The sequence below is a fragment of the Rhinopithecus roxellana genome, chromosome 9, assembly GCF_007565055.1.
Source record: "Rhinopithecus roxellana isolate Shanxi Qingling chromosome 9, ASM756505v1, whole genome shotgun sequence".
Classification (NCBI taxonomy): domain Eukaryota; kingdom Metazoa; phylum Chordata; class Mammalia; order Primates; family Cercopithecidae; genus Rhinopithecus; species Rhinopithecus roxellana.
Window position 1 is genome coordinate 117,644,224 of NC_044557.1, and position 17,632 is coordinate 117,661,855.

The window sequence follows — 17,632 nt, forward strand, 5'->3', positions numbered from 1 at the left end:
ATGAACCTTATTTTGCAAAATTATTTGAAAGGCCCAGGATGAAAGAAATGTAGAACCAATTGGTGGTGCAGTATAACTACCTTCTGGCACATGGCTTCTTTGTGCTTTTTTTCCTTCTATTTCTGCTGTTAATTTTTCAGCAGATCTCTTTCAACACCACCACCGAAGCATTCCACATAACTCAAGACAGTAATTTACTCACAAAGAAAACACACTTCCGACTTTATTAATAACCAACTTTTTTTTTATTAGAGCAGATACAGTTGTGAAAACTGTACATTATACATTTTGGTTTTGAGAATTATAAATAAAGGAACTCACAGGTAAGGAGTTCTTTTTCACAGCAAGAAACTTTAAATAAACAAAGTCATGTTTTATTAAGTACACTGGCAGACTTCATGTGCTGTCCAAAATGTTGAGTACAGTATAACAACCCATTAGAAAGAGCCTTCATGTAAAATACAGCTGTGCACATTTTAGAAAAATACCAACAATTTGAGCTTTGTTTTAAAAAAGCTTATAAATCATACATATATTTATAAATGGGACCAACATGCTCACTTTATAAACATATCCTCTCGCTATCTGTTACCCATGATTTCCAAAGCATTACACATTTTAAATAAACACTTAATAAGATTAAATATTTTATTATTATTTTTTTAAAAAACCAGCTTTCCCAGCATAAGGAGCTACAGGGTTTGGAAGGGGCGGTGAGAATACTGAGAGTGACACAGGAACTTTAAACGTTTGTTCTCAGGTAAAAACGGACTTCCTAAATTTAAAAGTCAAAGCAAAATGTAAAAAATGAATATACAAGTTGAAATTTTTCATTTGCTCTCTTTCTGCCTTCTTCTTTATTCCATATTGGTCACACCCAGGATTTTCAACATATTGTGCTTCTGTAAGAAACATCACTGGGTTACTACCCTGCAGGTGGCAAAGCACTCAGTCCACATCTGTGCTAACCAGGGAATTGTGTGAACTGTCTTCTGCATTGAAAAGGTAGCTAATACGGTAAAAAAAAAAAAAAAAAAAAAAAAATCTGATTAAACCATGCAAATCATGAAAATATTTAGGAGTAGCTCCCCCTCTGCAATGTAATGTTTTAAAAAGATTTAATAGATTAGATAGATACTTTTCCTCCCCTGATTTCTTTTTAACTAATTACTTTTATAAAGACCATTTAGTTTCTCTAAGTAAGCATGCTTCTCAATATAAAGGGTAAATTATAAAACAGCAAAAACCCAGAAATGTCAGAATGACAAAAGACTGTAAAAGACATATATTTAAAATAAAAATGTCTAAGCCTTTAAAATGGGAAATGAAATTACAAAAGGACTTTGAAAAACAGGAAAGGCAGAAAACTGAGAGGCAGTGATTGAACAAGGCTTTATGTTCTACCTGAATGTATTCAACAGAAATTTAAGTTGGAAAAAGAAAACAAGAAAGAGCAGAGCAGTTTATTAATAGCATCTTGCTTAACTTTCATGGGAATTAACACAGCCACCGACAAGATTTTATTTGGTTGTAAAGTACGTCAGCAAAGAAACTGAATCCTTTAAACACTGATTACTGCAATCCATGCAACGTTTGGACTATACTTCTTAGAATTCTGTTGTGTTTCGGCTTTTAAAATTTAGCACTTCCTAAGTGCATAAATAATTCACCTCAGTAATGTTAAAAATATTTAAAATTAAATTAGTTCTTAGGAAGGCATAGTGTCTTCAAATCGCTAAAATTTAAAGATAAATAACCTTTTACAAGTATAGGAAGAATAAATGACATAAAAGATGGTATATTGCTATCAAAATAAGCACATGTTCACTAGCATTTTGTTGTTTCTTTTCCTTGAGATGCAACACGTGTGTTTCGGTCCGGCCAGGACCGCAGGTGGTAGATGACTATACATCATATTTAAATAAACAGCAAAAATGAACAGAGTCGTGCACAAGCAAACGAAACGTTCTCTCCCAGAACATTCCAGGAGATGTTAAAGCAGCAGGTCATGGCATAAGACTGGTGAGTGATGCTGCTACCTATTTCTTCTAATGAGATAGGAGTGAATGTTGGAACCACGTCCACAGCAACACAATCCTCCGACCGCATTCCTCGGGCAGTCGTTTCCCCAGCTCCCTACTAAAAACGTCAGATGGTAAAATAGTAAGGCAGCTGTTGACTTCCATCAAAAAAAAAAAAAAAAATGCAGCTCCATACATTTCCAGTTTAGTCACACTCTGCTCGGACAGATGGAGTAGCCAATGCCAAGAACTTCGCCGGATGGGGCTGCTTCAGCAGATTTTAAAAAAGAATTATTATTAAGTTTTGCTCTCCAACATGGCCGTGCGCTTCAGCTCCCAGAGGACCCCAAAGCCACAAAGCACTCCCAGGGGAACCGAACAGGTCCTCTGGCTGAATTTTCCAAGTTTCATCTCTCTTGCGATCCCATCCTAATTCCAAGCCTCCTTCCCTGTGTCTGAGTCTGCCTGGGGTGGGCCATTTAAAGGGCTGACGGCACCACTGCAGAGAACTGTGGGCTAACACACCACTAGTTGTCAGGACTTCACTGAAGGGTCAAAACAGTTATAGCATTAAGTAACTATGTTGAATCACATTCAGGCATAGCCAAAATTAAAGTGAAGGACAATATGTCATTGTTAAAAAAATAGCAAATTTGAATATGAGAAAAGAATATTATTTACTATGATTTTAGATAGAAATTAAGGCGATTCTTACCTTTCCTAATTCCAATCAAGTTAGAAAGTGAACAAAAAGAATGGCCAACCCGATATTCAACAGCATGACAAGGACAATCATGATCGAATTAGGGCCCTGAAAATGAAAGAGAACAAAATAATTCTAACTTTTCCATGTTAATATCAAGATATTACCAAAGCCAATTACTGAAAAAATAAGAAAGTTAACATGATTGCAGTAAATAAGGCATAAAAGATGACAGCAGTTCCAAAAGGTGTAGACTAAAAACAGCAATGCTATGTTTAGATGGAGACATTTCAGAACCTTCACTTAAAAATGAATCCAGGCTTGAATTAGTTTAAAAACGTTTTAAACAACTGATCTACTTCATTCACCTCAAAACAACGGACAACAGCGTGGGCTGAGAGACACAGCTCACCATAATGGGGCCTACTAAGGGCTGGGAGTTAGAGGTACATTTGTTGTTAGAAATGCAGGTCAGATGAGGAAGAGCTGCTTCCTCCTCAGGGCAGTTAGAACAGGAGAGCAAAATCTGTAGGACAAAGCCGCCTCCAAGGAATAATTCAGGGAAAACTCAAAACGAGGTTCTCTACCCCCTGCTTTTTCCCTGGTTCTCTGTTTGGACACCACCCTTTCCGTTAAGTAAAAGCTGTAAGTGAGAAGTTGGATACTTGCAGAAGTTATCTTACAGGCCTAGCTTTTTAAATTTCTCTAATCACAATCACAACATTTTAGAAATCAAGTTATATTTTACAAACTACAGGATCCTATTTTGATAAATATCATTATAATAAATACCGGATAGTCCAAGGGCCCCAAATTTTACTTGTTTAAACAAACCAACCTCATATAACCCATCTTTTCAGATCTGCTCCATGAAGAAGCCACCTTTTTTTACAAAGTCATGGTATTTACTGTGAAACAACCCACATCCACAGCATTACTGTGAAAATAGTGTCCAATTCTTATATAGCATTAAAAGTGTTCTAAACTGGCTTTATGAGGTAGGTAGTTTTACTGTCCTTATTTTACAGATGAGGAAACAGTGGTACTCTACTTGGATATTGGGTAGGACTACACTGAAACAATGTTACAGAGGCCTCAAAAGTATTGATGTGTTTTGGGTGTGGGGTAAGTGAATAAGGGAGACTGGAGCTATCATTGGTCAAGCACTCTCATCAATTCGGGTCTAGGGTTTGGGTCACACATCATTTACTCAAGAAGGTCTCTTTCCCTGACTGAGCCCACATCTCTGTGGTAGAGGTCAGAGTGCCCTGCTTTCTCTATCACAACGAATTTCACACTTGACTGTCCTTTGTTGTTTAACTGCTATTTTCCCCCACAAGACGCTGAGCTCCACAGTGGCAGAGGCCTTGTCTTATTCACTGCTACGTACCCAGTGCACAGACACGTGACATTGCCCAGTTCATTCAGGCAACCAATATTTAATGAGACCCTACTATCTTCCAGCACATTTCCAAGTGCTGTGGATGTGGGTTGTTTTGAGACAGGCTCTTGCTCTGTCGCCCAGACTGGAATGCAGTGGTGTGATCTCAGCTCATCGCAGCCTTTACCTCCCAGGTTCAAGCCACCCTACCACCTCAGCTTCCTGAGTAGCTGAGACCAACAGTGTGTGCCACCAAACATGGCTAATATCTGTACTTTTTGTAGCGATGAAGTTTCACTATGTTGCCCAGGCTGGTCTCAACTTCCTGGCCTCAAGTGATCCTGCCACCTTGGCCTCCCAAAGTGCTGGGATTCCAGGCATGAACCACAGTGCCTGACCCAAATGTGGGTTGTTAAACAAAACGCATTAAATCACTGAAATGATTTAATTTCATTAATCATTTCATTAATCATTTGCATTAAATGAAGAACAAACAGGGTGATGAGTAAAATGGGGGAGGGAGAGGAAGTAAACATGAGTCCCCTTTAAGTGGGGACTATTAAGAAGAAGAAAAGCATCAGTTCCTAAACCTCAAGTAAATGGGAGGAAAATAAACATTTATTGCAGGTTTTTATAATGCTGGGCAGTGGGCTAAGTATCTCTGAGTAGATTTTTTTGTTTATTCTTCACAAGTGATTATTAGTTCCATTTTACAGTGCTTATGAGGATAGGTGTCTTGCTCAAGTTTCCTCAGCCAGTTTGAGTCACTTTGGAGCTCCATGTTCTTTTCTCCATATGTCTATTAAAGATACAGGCCTTAGTTTAAAGGCAGTTTCCCATTCAGTTATTTAAAATGACATTTTTATCTATATCCTATAATTTCCACAGTATCAGAAAAATATCAAATTGTGATAACGACCAACTGCTCTTTTAGAATAGTTATGTTCTAAATTAATAGGAGAGTCCTAACCTGTGCAACTCCTCAATTATGGTTAATTTAGAGCATAAAAATAATGCAGGAAACTCTGATAACTCAGAAAATAGTGGAGATGATCTTTCAATGTCACAACAGCACAGAGATTAAGGAAATGCTATTACAAGCTGAATATCCCTTATCTGAAATGCTTGGGACCCTAAGTGTTTGGGATTTCAGATTTTTTCAGATGTACGGGTTCGCATCCCAAATACAAAATTCTAAAATGGTGCAATGAGAATTTCCTTTGAGCATCATGTTGGTGCTCGAAAAGTTTCAGATTTTGGAGATTTAAAAAATTTTAAAGTTTTGTGGGTACACAGTGGGTGTATATATATTTTGATACCGACATACAATGTGTAATAATCACATCAGGGTAATGAGGTATCCATCACCTAAAGCATTTATTCTTTGTGTTCCAAACAATCCAATTATACTCTTTTTAGTTATTTTATTTTTTCATTTTATTTTATTTTTTTGAGGTAGAGTCTTGCTCTGTCGCCCAGGCTGGAGTGCAGTGACGCGATCTTGGCTCACCGCAACCTCTGCTTCCTGGCTTCAAGTGATTTTCCTGCCTCAGCCTCCTGAGAAGCTGGGACTACAGGTGCTCACTACGATGTCCAGCTAATGTTTGTATTTTTAGTAGAGACGGGGTTTCACCATGTTGGTCAGGCTGGTCCTGAACTCCTGACCTCAAGTGATCTGTCCGCCTCAGCCTCCCAAAGTGCTGGGATTACAGGCGTGGGCCACCGTGCCCAGTTCTCTTTATTTTTATTTATTTATTTATTTTCAGTTTTCTTTATTTTAAAATGTACAAGTAAATTATTATTAACTATAGTCACCCTGTTGTGCTATCAAATACTAGATCTTATTTGTTCTATTTTTTTTTGTATCCATTAACCATCACCACTTCTCCCTCCCCTATGTCTTCACTTTTCTTCCAGCCTCTGGTAACCATCCTTTTACTCTCCATCTCCATGAGTTTGATCGCTTTAATTTTTAGCTCCCACAAATAAGTGAGAATATGCAAAGGTTGTCCTTCTTCTGTGCCTGGCTTCTTTAGCTTCACATCACGACCAGATGTTGGAACATTCTGGATGTTCCACTTGTACTACTATACGCACTTGGATTAGATTTTGTTCATGAGTGTTTTAAGAATTTTGGATCATTTCAACTATTCTGGGCTACTGGGTTTATTTTATAATTTTCAAAGGTAATTTAGTGATATGAAAGATGAGGAAAAATACACCTGGTCAGAACAATACAACGTAGACTTCGGTGTCTTACGGTGGACCCAGGAAAGTGAAATTGCAGAGAACATGCCTTCCATGAAGCTAACTTCTAAAGTCCAAGGTGTGCCTGAACCTTAACTCCCATTTCGTAAATCTGTATAAGATTCTGTGAATTTATCTAACCCCTTTGAATTAGTATTTTGAATTTGTATATTCTCTTGGTTCGAATTTAGTTTACTATCTTTTCTCCAGTTTTTAGCCCACATATCACTGTACTGCAATTCAGATTTAATGAATAATGAATGAGTGCTTTATCCAAAATGAAAAATACATACATATATATTTTTTTCTTTTGCACACACACACACATTTCTCCTGTATATGTTCTAATACACACACACATATATATATTTATCCTACCAGGGTGGTTCCACTTAGAAAGCTATTTTTAAAGGTGGACTCAGTGAAGATGAGGGAAAACTAGACATGAAAGGTTCAAACAGCAACCAGGGGAAAAAAAAAATCCAGGATGCTATGTTCAGTGGCAGATACCAAGCCCTGGCCTCTGTGTTCTTTATATACCTAGGCACAGGATACAGGGTGAAAAGCTTTAAGGTAAAGTCCCATAAATATGACTGTGGTGGCCAGTTGTAGCTTAAAATAGCAAAATGAAAAAAAATCTGTCTTGCTTTTCAAGACTGACTGGGACAGGTGTAATACAAGAAGCTGTAGCAGGGCACAGGGTAAGTCTTGATTGGAAGAAATTTTCAGGAGGTCAGAAAATAAAAAACAGGAAATCAAAATACAGAAAGAAATCCTAACTCAAAAAATTAATCTTTTATTCCTTTAAGAGACTGTCATTCATAGTAAAACTGTAAGGAATTTTCTGCTAGAAGAGTTATTATGGTTTATGTGAAATCTAAAGCTTCTCTAGTTAGAAACACATGAGAAAAGCAAAGTTTAATTAAGTATTAATAGCAAAGTTTAATTATATATATTTACCTCTTTTTGGGGTGAGGTTCAAACCCGATTTGATGGGGATGCTTTAAATTTTACACACATTCAAATAAACCTCAAACTTGGATGCAAATCACAGGAATGGCTGAGAAAAAAGTGCAGTCGTTTTTCAGAATGGGCTGAGATACCTAATTGGAAAATTCCCCCACTTGATGGTAAGATGCTAAAGATGCCTCTTCTGACCCTACCAGAGTTGTCATGTTGCAAAATCCTACAAAATTTCGGGATCATACTGAATGTGTGTCTCTAGGACATGAGTCCATACGCAACCATTGCCCACAGGGGTCACAGAAGTTTCTTGAGGAAAATCTTCCTCAAGAAAGTAATCAAAGCCAGAGTCTCCCTTCTCCTACCTCTCATACTCAAGTTAACTAATTTCCTGTGTTAGTCTGTGTCCCAGGAGATTTTCTGTATTTCTAGGAGACCAATATCCAGGGTGATCCTGAGGATGGATCAAATCTACTTGAATATTTCTGAACTGCTTATGCTTCAACTAGCATTGTGTTGAAACAAACATCATAACAGCTAAGGTTTCTTCATCACTTATTCTGCGCTAGGCACTATGCTAAGAACTTTTAAAGTACTTGACTCATTTAATCCTCACAACAACCCTGTGATAGGTACAGATGAGGAAACTGAGGCACACAGCAGTAAGGAAACTGTCCAGCGTCACACAGCTGGTAAGCAACAGAGCTGGGATGTGAACCAAGGAAGTTTGGCAACAGAGTTCAATTCTGTGAATTTTAAAATTATTTATGAATGTCTAACTTACACCATGTCTTTCTCTCAAAACTATGTAGTACTCCATTGTCTTAAAGGTCATCCACTGACAACATTTATGATGACTCTGTGACTGTGACACATCCTGACTCTCAGGAGTGGGGAAGGCAGCTTTCTGTTACTATTAGGAAGACAATGTTAATTCTTAGAATCTTCGCGTGAAGGTGCCAAGTCAATCTCGAATTTTGCAGAGGCAGTCTAAAGCTCAGGGTGGTTGCAGAGCTGCTGGGGCCTCCTTTCCCCCTTGGGGTGTAGAGGGGAACCCTCTACAGGGTTCAACTACTGTCCTCTACAAGGACCAACTACTGAGATGGAGGATGCTTGGCTAACTCCAAGAATCTGAGAATTCCACAAATAAATAAAACAAATGATTTTTCTAAATGAGGAGGCTGTGAATTTACCAAACATATGTATACTACTGTTTTACGGAGAGACTCTTTCAGCTAAGAGCTGGGTAATTCAACTTATTTTCCCCCTACCACAGCCTAATATACAGGACACTGGGGCATACTCTTCCCCTTGTAGAGGTCTAGAAGTCAACTAAAGCCCACAAATGGGTATCCAAAAGTATAAAAGATATGGCCTTGCATTGTTTGAATTTTTCTCCTTGTAAATCAGGCAAACTAATACTGATATATGCGAGGCCTTATTAACTTGGGGATAAAAATGCTGAAAGTCAAATGAGAAGTAAACTATTACATTTAACAAATTCAATAGTGATTATTACAGTTGTAATGTCAGGATACTGACATATTAAGGTTTCAAATCTTTAAAATGAATGCCTACTGAAGAGTCAGAATCTTAAAGTTAGTCTGTTTTGAAAACAATTTTTCTCCATGCAAGTTGACTCTTAGGAAGTTGGTCCAGTTAATCTGAATAATTTATGTCCAGCTAATTAAAAAGTTGAAAATTTGAAAAAAGAAGACAACCAGTGTTTTATAGATACTAGCAAAATAAACACACTTAAGAAATTTTAAGCATAAGTTAACAGAGGAATTTTAATTGCTTAATCATGTGAGTAAATAAAACAGACAAAAATAAGAAACTGATGGCTGTACTATATTCTTGTTGGCCAAGATATTAATCCGTACCATTATGCAAATATGTCTCTATAATTACTAGTGAATACTAGGTGTGTAACATTCAACACCTCTGTTCTAAAGGGATGTGACCAGGTCAAGAGGTCATTTTTTAATCAATAATTAGCTTCAGATTTTACAAATTCTATAGCATTTGATAAAATACTAATTCCATACATTATTCAAAAAATTTCCTTTGAAAGAGGGTATAAAGATTTTTCAATAATACAGAGCTTTTCTGGCTGAATAATAAATATCTTAAATGCTTAAGACTAATTGATACTAATAACCTGCATCTACCAGAAAACTGAAATTGTAAGAGTTCTCACACTTTGAAAACACAGAAGACCAAAGAAATTCTCTTGAACTACTGGAAATTTTCAGTTCTCTTTTGGGGAAGAAAAATGTTCTAGCTGCAAAGGCTGGCTATTTAAAATCCAAACTGGGTGTGTATGAGAAGAATGCACAAGGGCTAGAGGAGAGGTTCTTTTGTGTAAAGATGCTGACCGCTGTGGTGAAAACAGGAGGGCTAAGAACTTGGTGGTGTCCTTTTCCTAGAGCTCTGAGAGCGGCTGGCCCTTGGCAGGGGTCATGATTCATTTCCAGCAATCAGAGAGCAAGCTACCAGGAAGCTCACCAAGACACGCTGTTTAAGCCTTGCTAAAATGTGCTAAGACTGCTGTGCTAAGCTGGTCAGATCTTACCTACCTGAATTACATCTAAAGTGGGGCCGGGTGAACACAGGGGTAGTGGGGGGAATTTCTGTCTGGAGAGCTCTTTGCTGTCTCAAACTACAAACATGTTATGTGCTGCTTTAAACAACCCTGTGCTTCTAGAACTTTGGTTAGCCTGGCTGTGATCAAGATGCACAGTCACACCACACAGCTCACTGAAAGAACCAAAGGGAAAAAAGAAAGAGAAAATGCTACTTGCAGTACTTACTGAATTGGCTTCTTTTTCCAAAGCAGGGCATGAATCGTTGCTTGCGGGATTCTTTGGTATAGCAAGTTCAGACTTCTTAGCTTTTGGCTCAGCTTTGCTTTCTTTGGCAACTGGTTTTGTCACAGATTTGGAGGGACTCCACTTGTTAGCGGATGGCTTGTGCACCAGTGCTGAGGAAGACTGGCTGGATCCATCGCCGTCCTCCACGTCTACTGGAGGGTGCTGGGGGGCGTTCAGCTTCACGTAGTAGCCGTGATACTGAGAATGCAGCTCCCCATTACTGGGGTTGGGGATGTGGTGGCGGCCAGAGTACTTGGACTGGGGCACAACCGCTCCTGCCTCCTTCGTGGGAGCCTTTGACATCAAGGGCTTATTGACAATGGCCGTCACCTGCTCATCAGCCACACTCCTTTTGTCTTGGTTGAGTCTCGCCCCTGAGCTGGGGTTTTGCTTCTTCAGGGTCTTTGGGGAGGAAGTAGGAGAGTGGCTGTGTTTGGGACTTGCCTCAGGAGATCTTGGGGGTGTCGTGCCTTTGCGATAAAAATGAGGAGATTCCTTTGGTGTAGGTGGCTTTTCTGGTACCTTTTCTTCTGGATTTTCTTTAGCATCTACACCTTCCTGAAATCTCTGTTTGACGTAATCAGGGCCTGGCCAACAAATAAAAAATAAAAAAATAAAAAGGTGGTATGTATATGTATGTGTATATATATGTGTATACATATATACATATATTTTTTGCTAAATCAGATTAACCTTTTCTCTTTTAAAAATAATATATTCATAAGGTTTTGACTAAGTACACATTTCATTCTCTAGGGGAAAAGTTTATTTATTATGGAAAGGTTTTAAGATAATACAGAATCTAAACAGTTCTGACTTTCCTGATAATTGCATTCTTTCTGCCTACTTGCAGAATATAGAGGCGAAATTCATGTTGATGGAACATTGGTCACAATATCATAATCTAGCATAATCTGCTAATTCAAATTATGTGGTGTAACTAAGACATAAAGTATACACTTGTACAAGGAAGTAAGCTGATGACTGTATGTGTCTGAAAATTTAATCAAGTATACTGCAAGAGGGGAACCTGTAGATACTGTATTTTTAATGATTTGTCATCAAACATGCATTAAAACTTCCTACTTAGAAAGCCTAAGTCTAAGGCTTAGGTTGCATGACACAAAGTCACTTCCATGTAATCCATTCACAGTTATGGAAAACATGGATTTGCACAAGCAGTGTTTTGCAGATATCAAAGTCAACACAAGGCAGTTGTCTCTGGTTCTGTAGCTTCAAGATTTTTTTTTTTCCTTTTTTATATACCTCTGGATTGTTTATAAAAATCTTGTTATTTTTTATAAATGGGAACAAATTTTCATCAAAAAAGTGGCTATTCCTCTGACAGAGGAGAAAAAAATGAAAAAAAAAAAAAAAAAAAAAAGTGGTCCCGCTGCATTGTTATTTTATGGGGAGTAAGCTGTAAAGAAACAGGGTGTGTGCCACAAGATGTCCTGGCCCTAGGAACTCGAGGAGGCTGTGGTCTGGAAAGGGGCATCTCTGGGCTGACACAGAGACCTTAGACTTCCAGGGCCTTCAGATCTCAGTAAGTCATGTGCATACTTTGGCTACCACTCCACCCATCTGCCACTTTTCGCCTCATGAGGTCAAGGTCACACGCAGTGCAGTTGACCCTCTTCCTCACAAATGGGCAGAAGCTGACGTCTCTTGAGTATACATGGAAGACACTGACCCCACTGACATGCTTATAGAGAGTTGACAGGCTCTTGTCAATTCCACAGCACTGCATCTGTTCATTTTCCTTCCTGCCTTCCACCCCGCAACCCTTCACCCCAGACAAACTCACTAACTCACTAAAAGATTTACAGAGGGGCTGAACAGCAATTATCCCTAATTGTGAGAATACATACTGCATACTTATACTTTAATTGCTCTTCTCATGGTGGTCTGAGTAATAAGTTATTGTAATGAGACTGCTATTTAATTATACAAGGAATTATCCAAAATTTAGAGCCTCACCAAAATCTTAGGGAGTACATGTTATTATCCCCATTTTACTGAAATGGAAACAGCTATAGCAGCTGAAAAATAAAAAATCACATAGCTCCCATGTATCTTTTAAGAAAAAAGCATAATGCAACACATAATATTTTAAAGCCAGAGACAAGAATTCCTGAGCACCCAGCATTGCAAGTTATACTCAGGGCACAAAACATAACAGTATTATCACAGTTTCCACCTTCTAGAAGATACATCCACTCCTGGGGATTCAAGTTTCCCAAATCTGTCAAGATCGCCCATCAACAATTGAGACTTCCTTTCTAAACTGCGTAAGCTCCCCCTTTATATAACTGACAATTTTCTTTTAATTCCTCCATCAAAAATGGCAGTGTGAATTCTTAGGCCAGTGAAAGGTATCTTGAATGACGAAAAGGGGCAACTGCTAGCATTCAAAATGTGATGTCCTTCTGTTTCTGAATTCTTTCTTGGTGCTGTGTGTCTGGACATAGCATTAAGGGGAAACAGGGCAGCATGAGCACAAAAAAGTTATGTCTTCCATCAGCTGAACTGCCTCTGCTCTTTAAAACTCATCAGGTCACTGATACTAGTCTGTCATGGAGAAGCCCCTCGTGATTCAACTGCAGGCGTATTTTAACAAAACCCCTCTTCTTCTGTGATAAAGTACATTCTCTAATAGATCTTGATGCAATGTGATGTTTACATAGTTTCCCCTCACTTCTCTACCCAAAATTTCACTACAGTTGGTTTTATTTGTGCTTTACTGATATTCGACTTCACAGCTTTACTAAAATACCCATCTACGTATGGTAGTGGATGTACTGTGCAAAGATAATTAAAATAGTCAAGGGCTTTGGAGCCAATGGACTTTTAATTTCAGCCACTTAATGCTGAAACAATTACACAAAATACAAAGTACTTTTAACATCTTTGATCTAAAGATAAATGCAGGTTATTTTTGCCAAGAAAAACTGGCAATATCTACTAAGATTAAGGCACATTAAAAGCTAATGTTTAACTTAAATATACAGAAAAGAGTGAAAAAAAACTCTGGCAAACATTATTCATTATACATTCTCAAAGTTGGAGGGAAAAGGTAAAGAGTCACTGCACCTTGAGAAATGCAGCTGTCACAAAGCCCATGCATTTCATTTAGAAGACGTGAGATCGTGAGATCGTAGCTTACAAATTTAGGATTTAAATCTTTGTGATGTCCTCATCACAAAAAAAGTGTCATTTTTTGAGGTGATAAATAGGTTAATTAGCTTGATTTAATCATTCTGTATTGTATTAAGAAATTGTAACATCACTTTGCACTTCAAAAATATATACAACTATCACTTATCAATATATACATTAAAAACATTAGGATGCATCCTAGTGACCTTCAGTACCACCAATATAGGTGGAGAGGCCAAGGTGAGACTGATTTGGCCATTGGAAGAATTTGTATTAATGAACTTATGAAGCTACATTTTAGATTCCACTCAAAGTATTTATTGTGATATTTATCAACTCTCAAATACTGGTCTAATCACTTCTTTAACCTTTAGAAATCTGACATGTCACCTCTTTAGACAGTTTTCTTGTCCTCAATGTAGTAAGAAAGGCATGTCTTACATGATTACTCATGCCCACTCTGCTAAGATGAGTTTAGGTATACTTACTCAAATTGATCTACAGGGCTTCTGATGATACTCAAAATCTGTTGAGCTCAAAGAATTTACTAGAATGGTGGAAGTATATTTTAGCATCAACTTTCCCATCTAAAAAATTCCCAGCTTCATTATGCATTCAAAAAATATCTGGGTAAGAGAAAAAAACGCATTCCCAAAGCAGGGGCGCCTATGCTTGCTGCTTATCAGAGCATCTGAGGTGCTATGTCCAGAGATTTTAATAAGTATGAACATTGAAGCCTAGAAATATTGTTTAACAAACTATCTGAGTGATTCTAACACTCTGGGTTATAGGCATTTGACAGTATGCAAGCAATATGAGCAGAGGTGGACATAGCACCAGCCTTACATGACTATATCCCGTTGGAAATGGTACCAATGTGGCACAGTCATACAAGGCCTAGCCAACTAAATGAGAATATATGGTTAGATTTTCCAGAAGAAGATTAAATGCTTTTAAAACAAGACATTTAATATAATGCAGAAGACAGAAGTTTTTCCTGGACTATTTTCTCTTGGAAGGCACATGTTGTGCCTGCTACTTGTTCTGTGTAGTAAATGTGTGTGTCAGTATTGCAGAGCCAGCAACATAAAGTTGATAAGATGCAGCGGTTCATTAAAAAGCCTAGTCAGAATATTGCCAGGGAGGGAAATTATGACAAATGTTGATAGTTGTTGTAGTCAGCATTTTCATCTGTTTATATAGACAGTATCTATGAATCCCAAAGGATTTTCTCCTCCTGGAGACTCATATTGGGAAGAAGTCAGATAGAGTTCACCCGCTCACGGATATGGCTGCCATACAATGTGAAAAAACAAACAACATTCAGCATGCCATCCACCAACACTCAAAGGTTACTCGTTCCAGTTGGCACGAAGGCTCTGAACAGATATGGCAGATGGTGGCAGCAGGGTATCCAGCTAGTTCTTCAGAGGTGAGCCTTGGTGGGCTGGCTATGGGCAGAAGCACCATAGATTCCCCAAAACAAATGTCTATGAGGACAGTGCCAATATCAAAAGTTTTGTAGCAACAGCAGTAGTCATTAAGTAGCAATTGGACATTTTCTGTGGAGACTGACAATCAGTGAAAAGAGGACCAGATTGAAAGAGTCTAAACACATTGTGTAACTGATAGCAGGATCACTTTTGTGTTGGATATAGAAAGAACACTCCTTTCCTATAGTACTTCACAGTCCCGTCTATAACAATCCTGCAATTTCTGTGACTACAGTCATATTGCTCTGGTCTGCAAACTGTGGGACATCCTTTCTAGTACCCTGCACTTGGCTCGCACTCAATACCCATTTGTGAAACTGAATGTACCAGAATGAATATGTGGTATGAGTAACCAGCAAACTCATGAATTATTAATTTCATGTCATCTAGTGGATTATTCAGTTTCCCTTTTTAATGAAAAAATTTATTCAGAATTTTGGGTTTGGAAGGTGAGCTTAGAAGTCATCTATTCCAGGATGCTTCCCTTTTCTTAACCAAATCCATGACATATTAATGATAGGCATAGACAATTATGTAATGGAGATATGCTTTGATTTCTGAAGTCTTCTAATTCATACCAGAAATGCAAGCTCAGTTAACACTGGTCCATAAAAATCTGTGCTAAAGACTTCACTCTAAATAGTCAATACACTGTGTGTATGAGCACATTTATGCTTACACATGTGAAGACAAAGCTTGTTGGGGATGACACCCAGGGAAGCAGGCTGGCTCTCTCCCAAGAGGGCTCCAAGTACTAAATTTACCACATTCCAGGGCAGTGTTTTAATGTAACTCATACTCAGCCCCTGCCCCATCAATAAATATAAAAATTTTACATGCTACTTAATATCACTTGAAATTAAAATGAATTATCTTGACTAAAAGGATTTTTTTTTTTTGAGACGGAGTCTCGCTCTGTCACCCAGGCTGGAGTACAGTGGCACCATCCTTGCTCACTGCAACCTCTGCCTCCTGGGTTCAAATGATTCTCATGCCTCAGCCTCCCAAGTAGCTGGGATTACAGGCATGTACTACCAAGCCCGGCTAATTTTTGTATTTTTAGTGGAGATGGGGTTTCGCCATGTTGGTCAGGCTGGTCGTGAACTCCTGGCCTCACATAATCTGCCTGCCTTGGCCTCCCAGACTGCTAGGATTACAGGCATGAGCCACTGTGTCTGGCCTAAAAAGAAATTGAAACAGTGGGAGAAAGAGCCACAAATCTAGTCTCCCAATCCTCCTTCCCAGGAAGGGTCGCTGCCCCAGTCCCTCCTGCTTCCTTAGTGGTTACCCTCTAAAGCAAGTCTGTGCAACCTGTGGTCCAACACAAATTCACAAACTTTTCTTAAAACATTATGAGATTTTTTTTTGTGATTTTGTTTTAGCTCCTCAGCTATCATTAGTGTTAGTGCATTTTATGTGTGGCTCAAGACAATTCTTCTTCCAATGTGGCCCAGGGAAGCCAAAAGATTGGACACCCTTGCTCTAAAGCCTGTGTCAGCCTTGTTGGCAAAGAAACCTGATTTTCCAGCACTTTGAAGCAGAGCCATCTCTTGAGGCAAACTCACATTACCAAAGCTCACCAGACTGATGTACAATCCTAGAAGGCCAATTCACTAATTTACAATGAGGAATGTAAATGTCACATAGGTCAGGGGACTCATGTTGATACTACCAGTACACGCTCTCCGTGTTGGCAGAACTCCATGGAAAGCTCAACCAAAATTAGAAAGTTACTGGTGAACATGGAATCAGAACAAGAAGCATGAGCTGAATCAAATATGTAATGGCATCAAGCTGGGCTAGCCTGATACATCCATTTCCTGAGTCAGGGTGATCTTGCCAGCAAAGCCGTACACCAGGGTCACAGTTCCCCGCATCCTTCCCCATAATAGAAACGTCCTTGCCAATGTGAGAGCAGTCCTCCAAGGTTCTGGGTCAGGCTTCTCCTCCTCTGGACAGTGTTGGGATGAACACTGCCAATTTTTGCCTCTGTGACTCTCTTTCTTCTATACTTCCTTGGGTGACCAATTTTTCTTTAGATGTTTTTATAGCCAATCAGGTAACAAGGAAATCCTGTGGTTCTTAAAGCCATCCTATTACTTACCTGATCTACCTTTGTGTAGTTTCAGGGACTCATTTTCAAGTTGAACTCTCAGAGGGCAATCTTCTAAGTTCTTGGGGGATGACTCACTGTGTCACTCCCACTAATGGCAATTTAGGTTTCTGTGTTTGTACACAATTATCTATATATACATTCACAAACATCCATTTGTATGCTTTCTGTTTATTAGAGCTTAACCCTTTGGGGGAGAAAGCTGTCCCACATGGCTGTGTTTTTTTCTTTAATGACAAAAGTTATTATTTTATTTAAAAATTTTTTTGATTAATCTACATATAATCTACTAGCAACCTTTTTTTTTTTTCCATTTCTCGCTTTTATAATCAAGAGGCTGTGTTTTTTCCTTAGTTTCTAACTGAATTGTAGAATAATACAGTTTTAAATTAAAGATCATAAAATTTAATTAAGATGGAAAATATCTGAAAATACTGCCAGCTCCTGAAAATAGGTAATTTGCCATGGAAGCGTTCAACATGTAAGCTATGATAGGCATCCTTTATTACAGGGTTAACAACTTCTATGCACGAACACATGCATTCCAAACAATGGAGACTTTTATATCTGAGATATGTAAATTAAATGGCCAACCTAATTTAGAAGTACTTGAAAGCCCTTTTCGAAAATGTCTAGCTGATTCGCTCACCCTGTAAATGCAAAGTGGAGAGCATGAGTT

The 17,632-nt window shown here is 38.4% G+C and overlaps 1 protein-coding gene across 5 annotated transcripts in view; it reads right to left on the reverse strand.

The window, feature by feature from the left end:
* Positions 1-225: 225 nt before the first annotated feature.
* JPH1 (junctophilin 1) overlaps positions 226-17,632 on the reverse strand; it is an 82,417-nt gene continuing 65,010 nt past the window's right edge. The window contains exons 4-6 of one of the 5 annotated variants that reach the window (XM_010366004.2): positions 10,129-10,775; positions 2,737-2,832; positions 226-2,286 (exon numbers count right to left, since the gene is read on the reverse strand). In XM_010366004.2, the coding sequence (XP_010364306.1) occupies positions 2,752-2,832; positions 10,129-10,775 (728 nt within the window). In that variant the 3' untranslated portion in view covers positions 226-2,286; positions 2,737-2,751. Of the gene's footprint in view, positions 2,567-2,736; positions 2,833-10,128; positions 10,776-17,632 lie in introns of all 5 variants that reach the window. The other 4 variants (XM_010366002.2, XM_010366006.2, XM_010366005.2 and 1 more) reach the window with 4 other exon arrangements.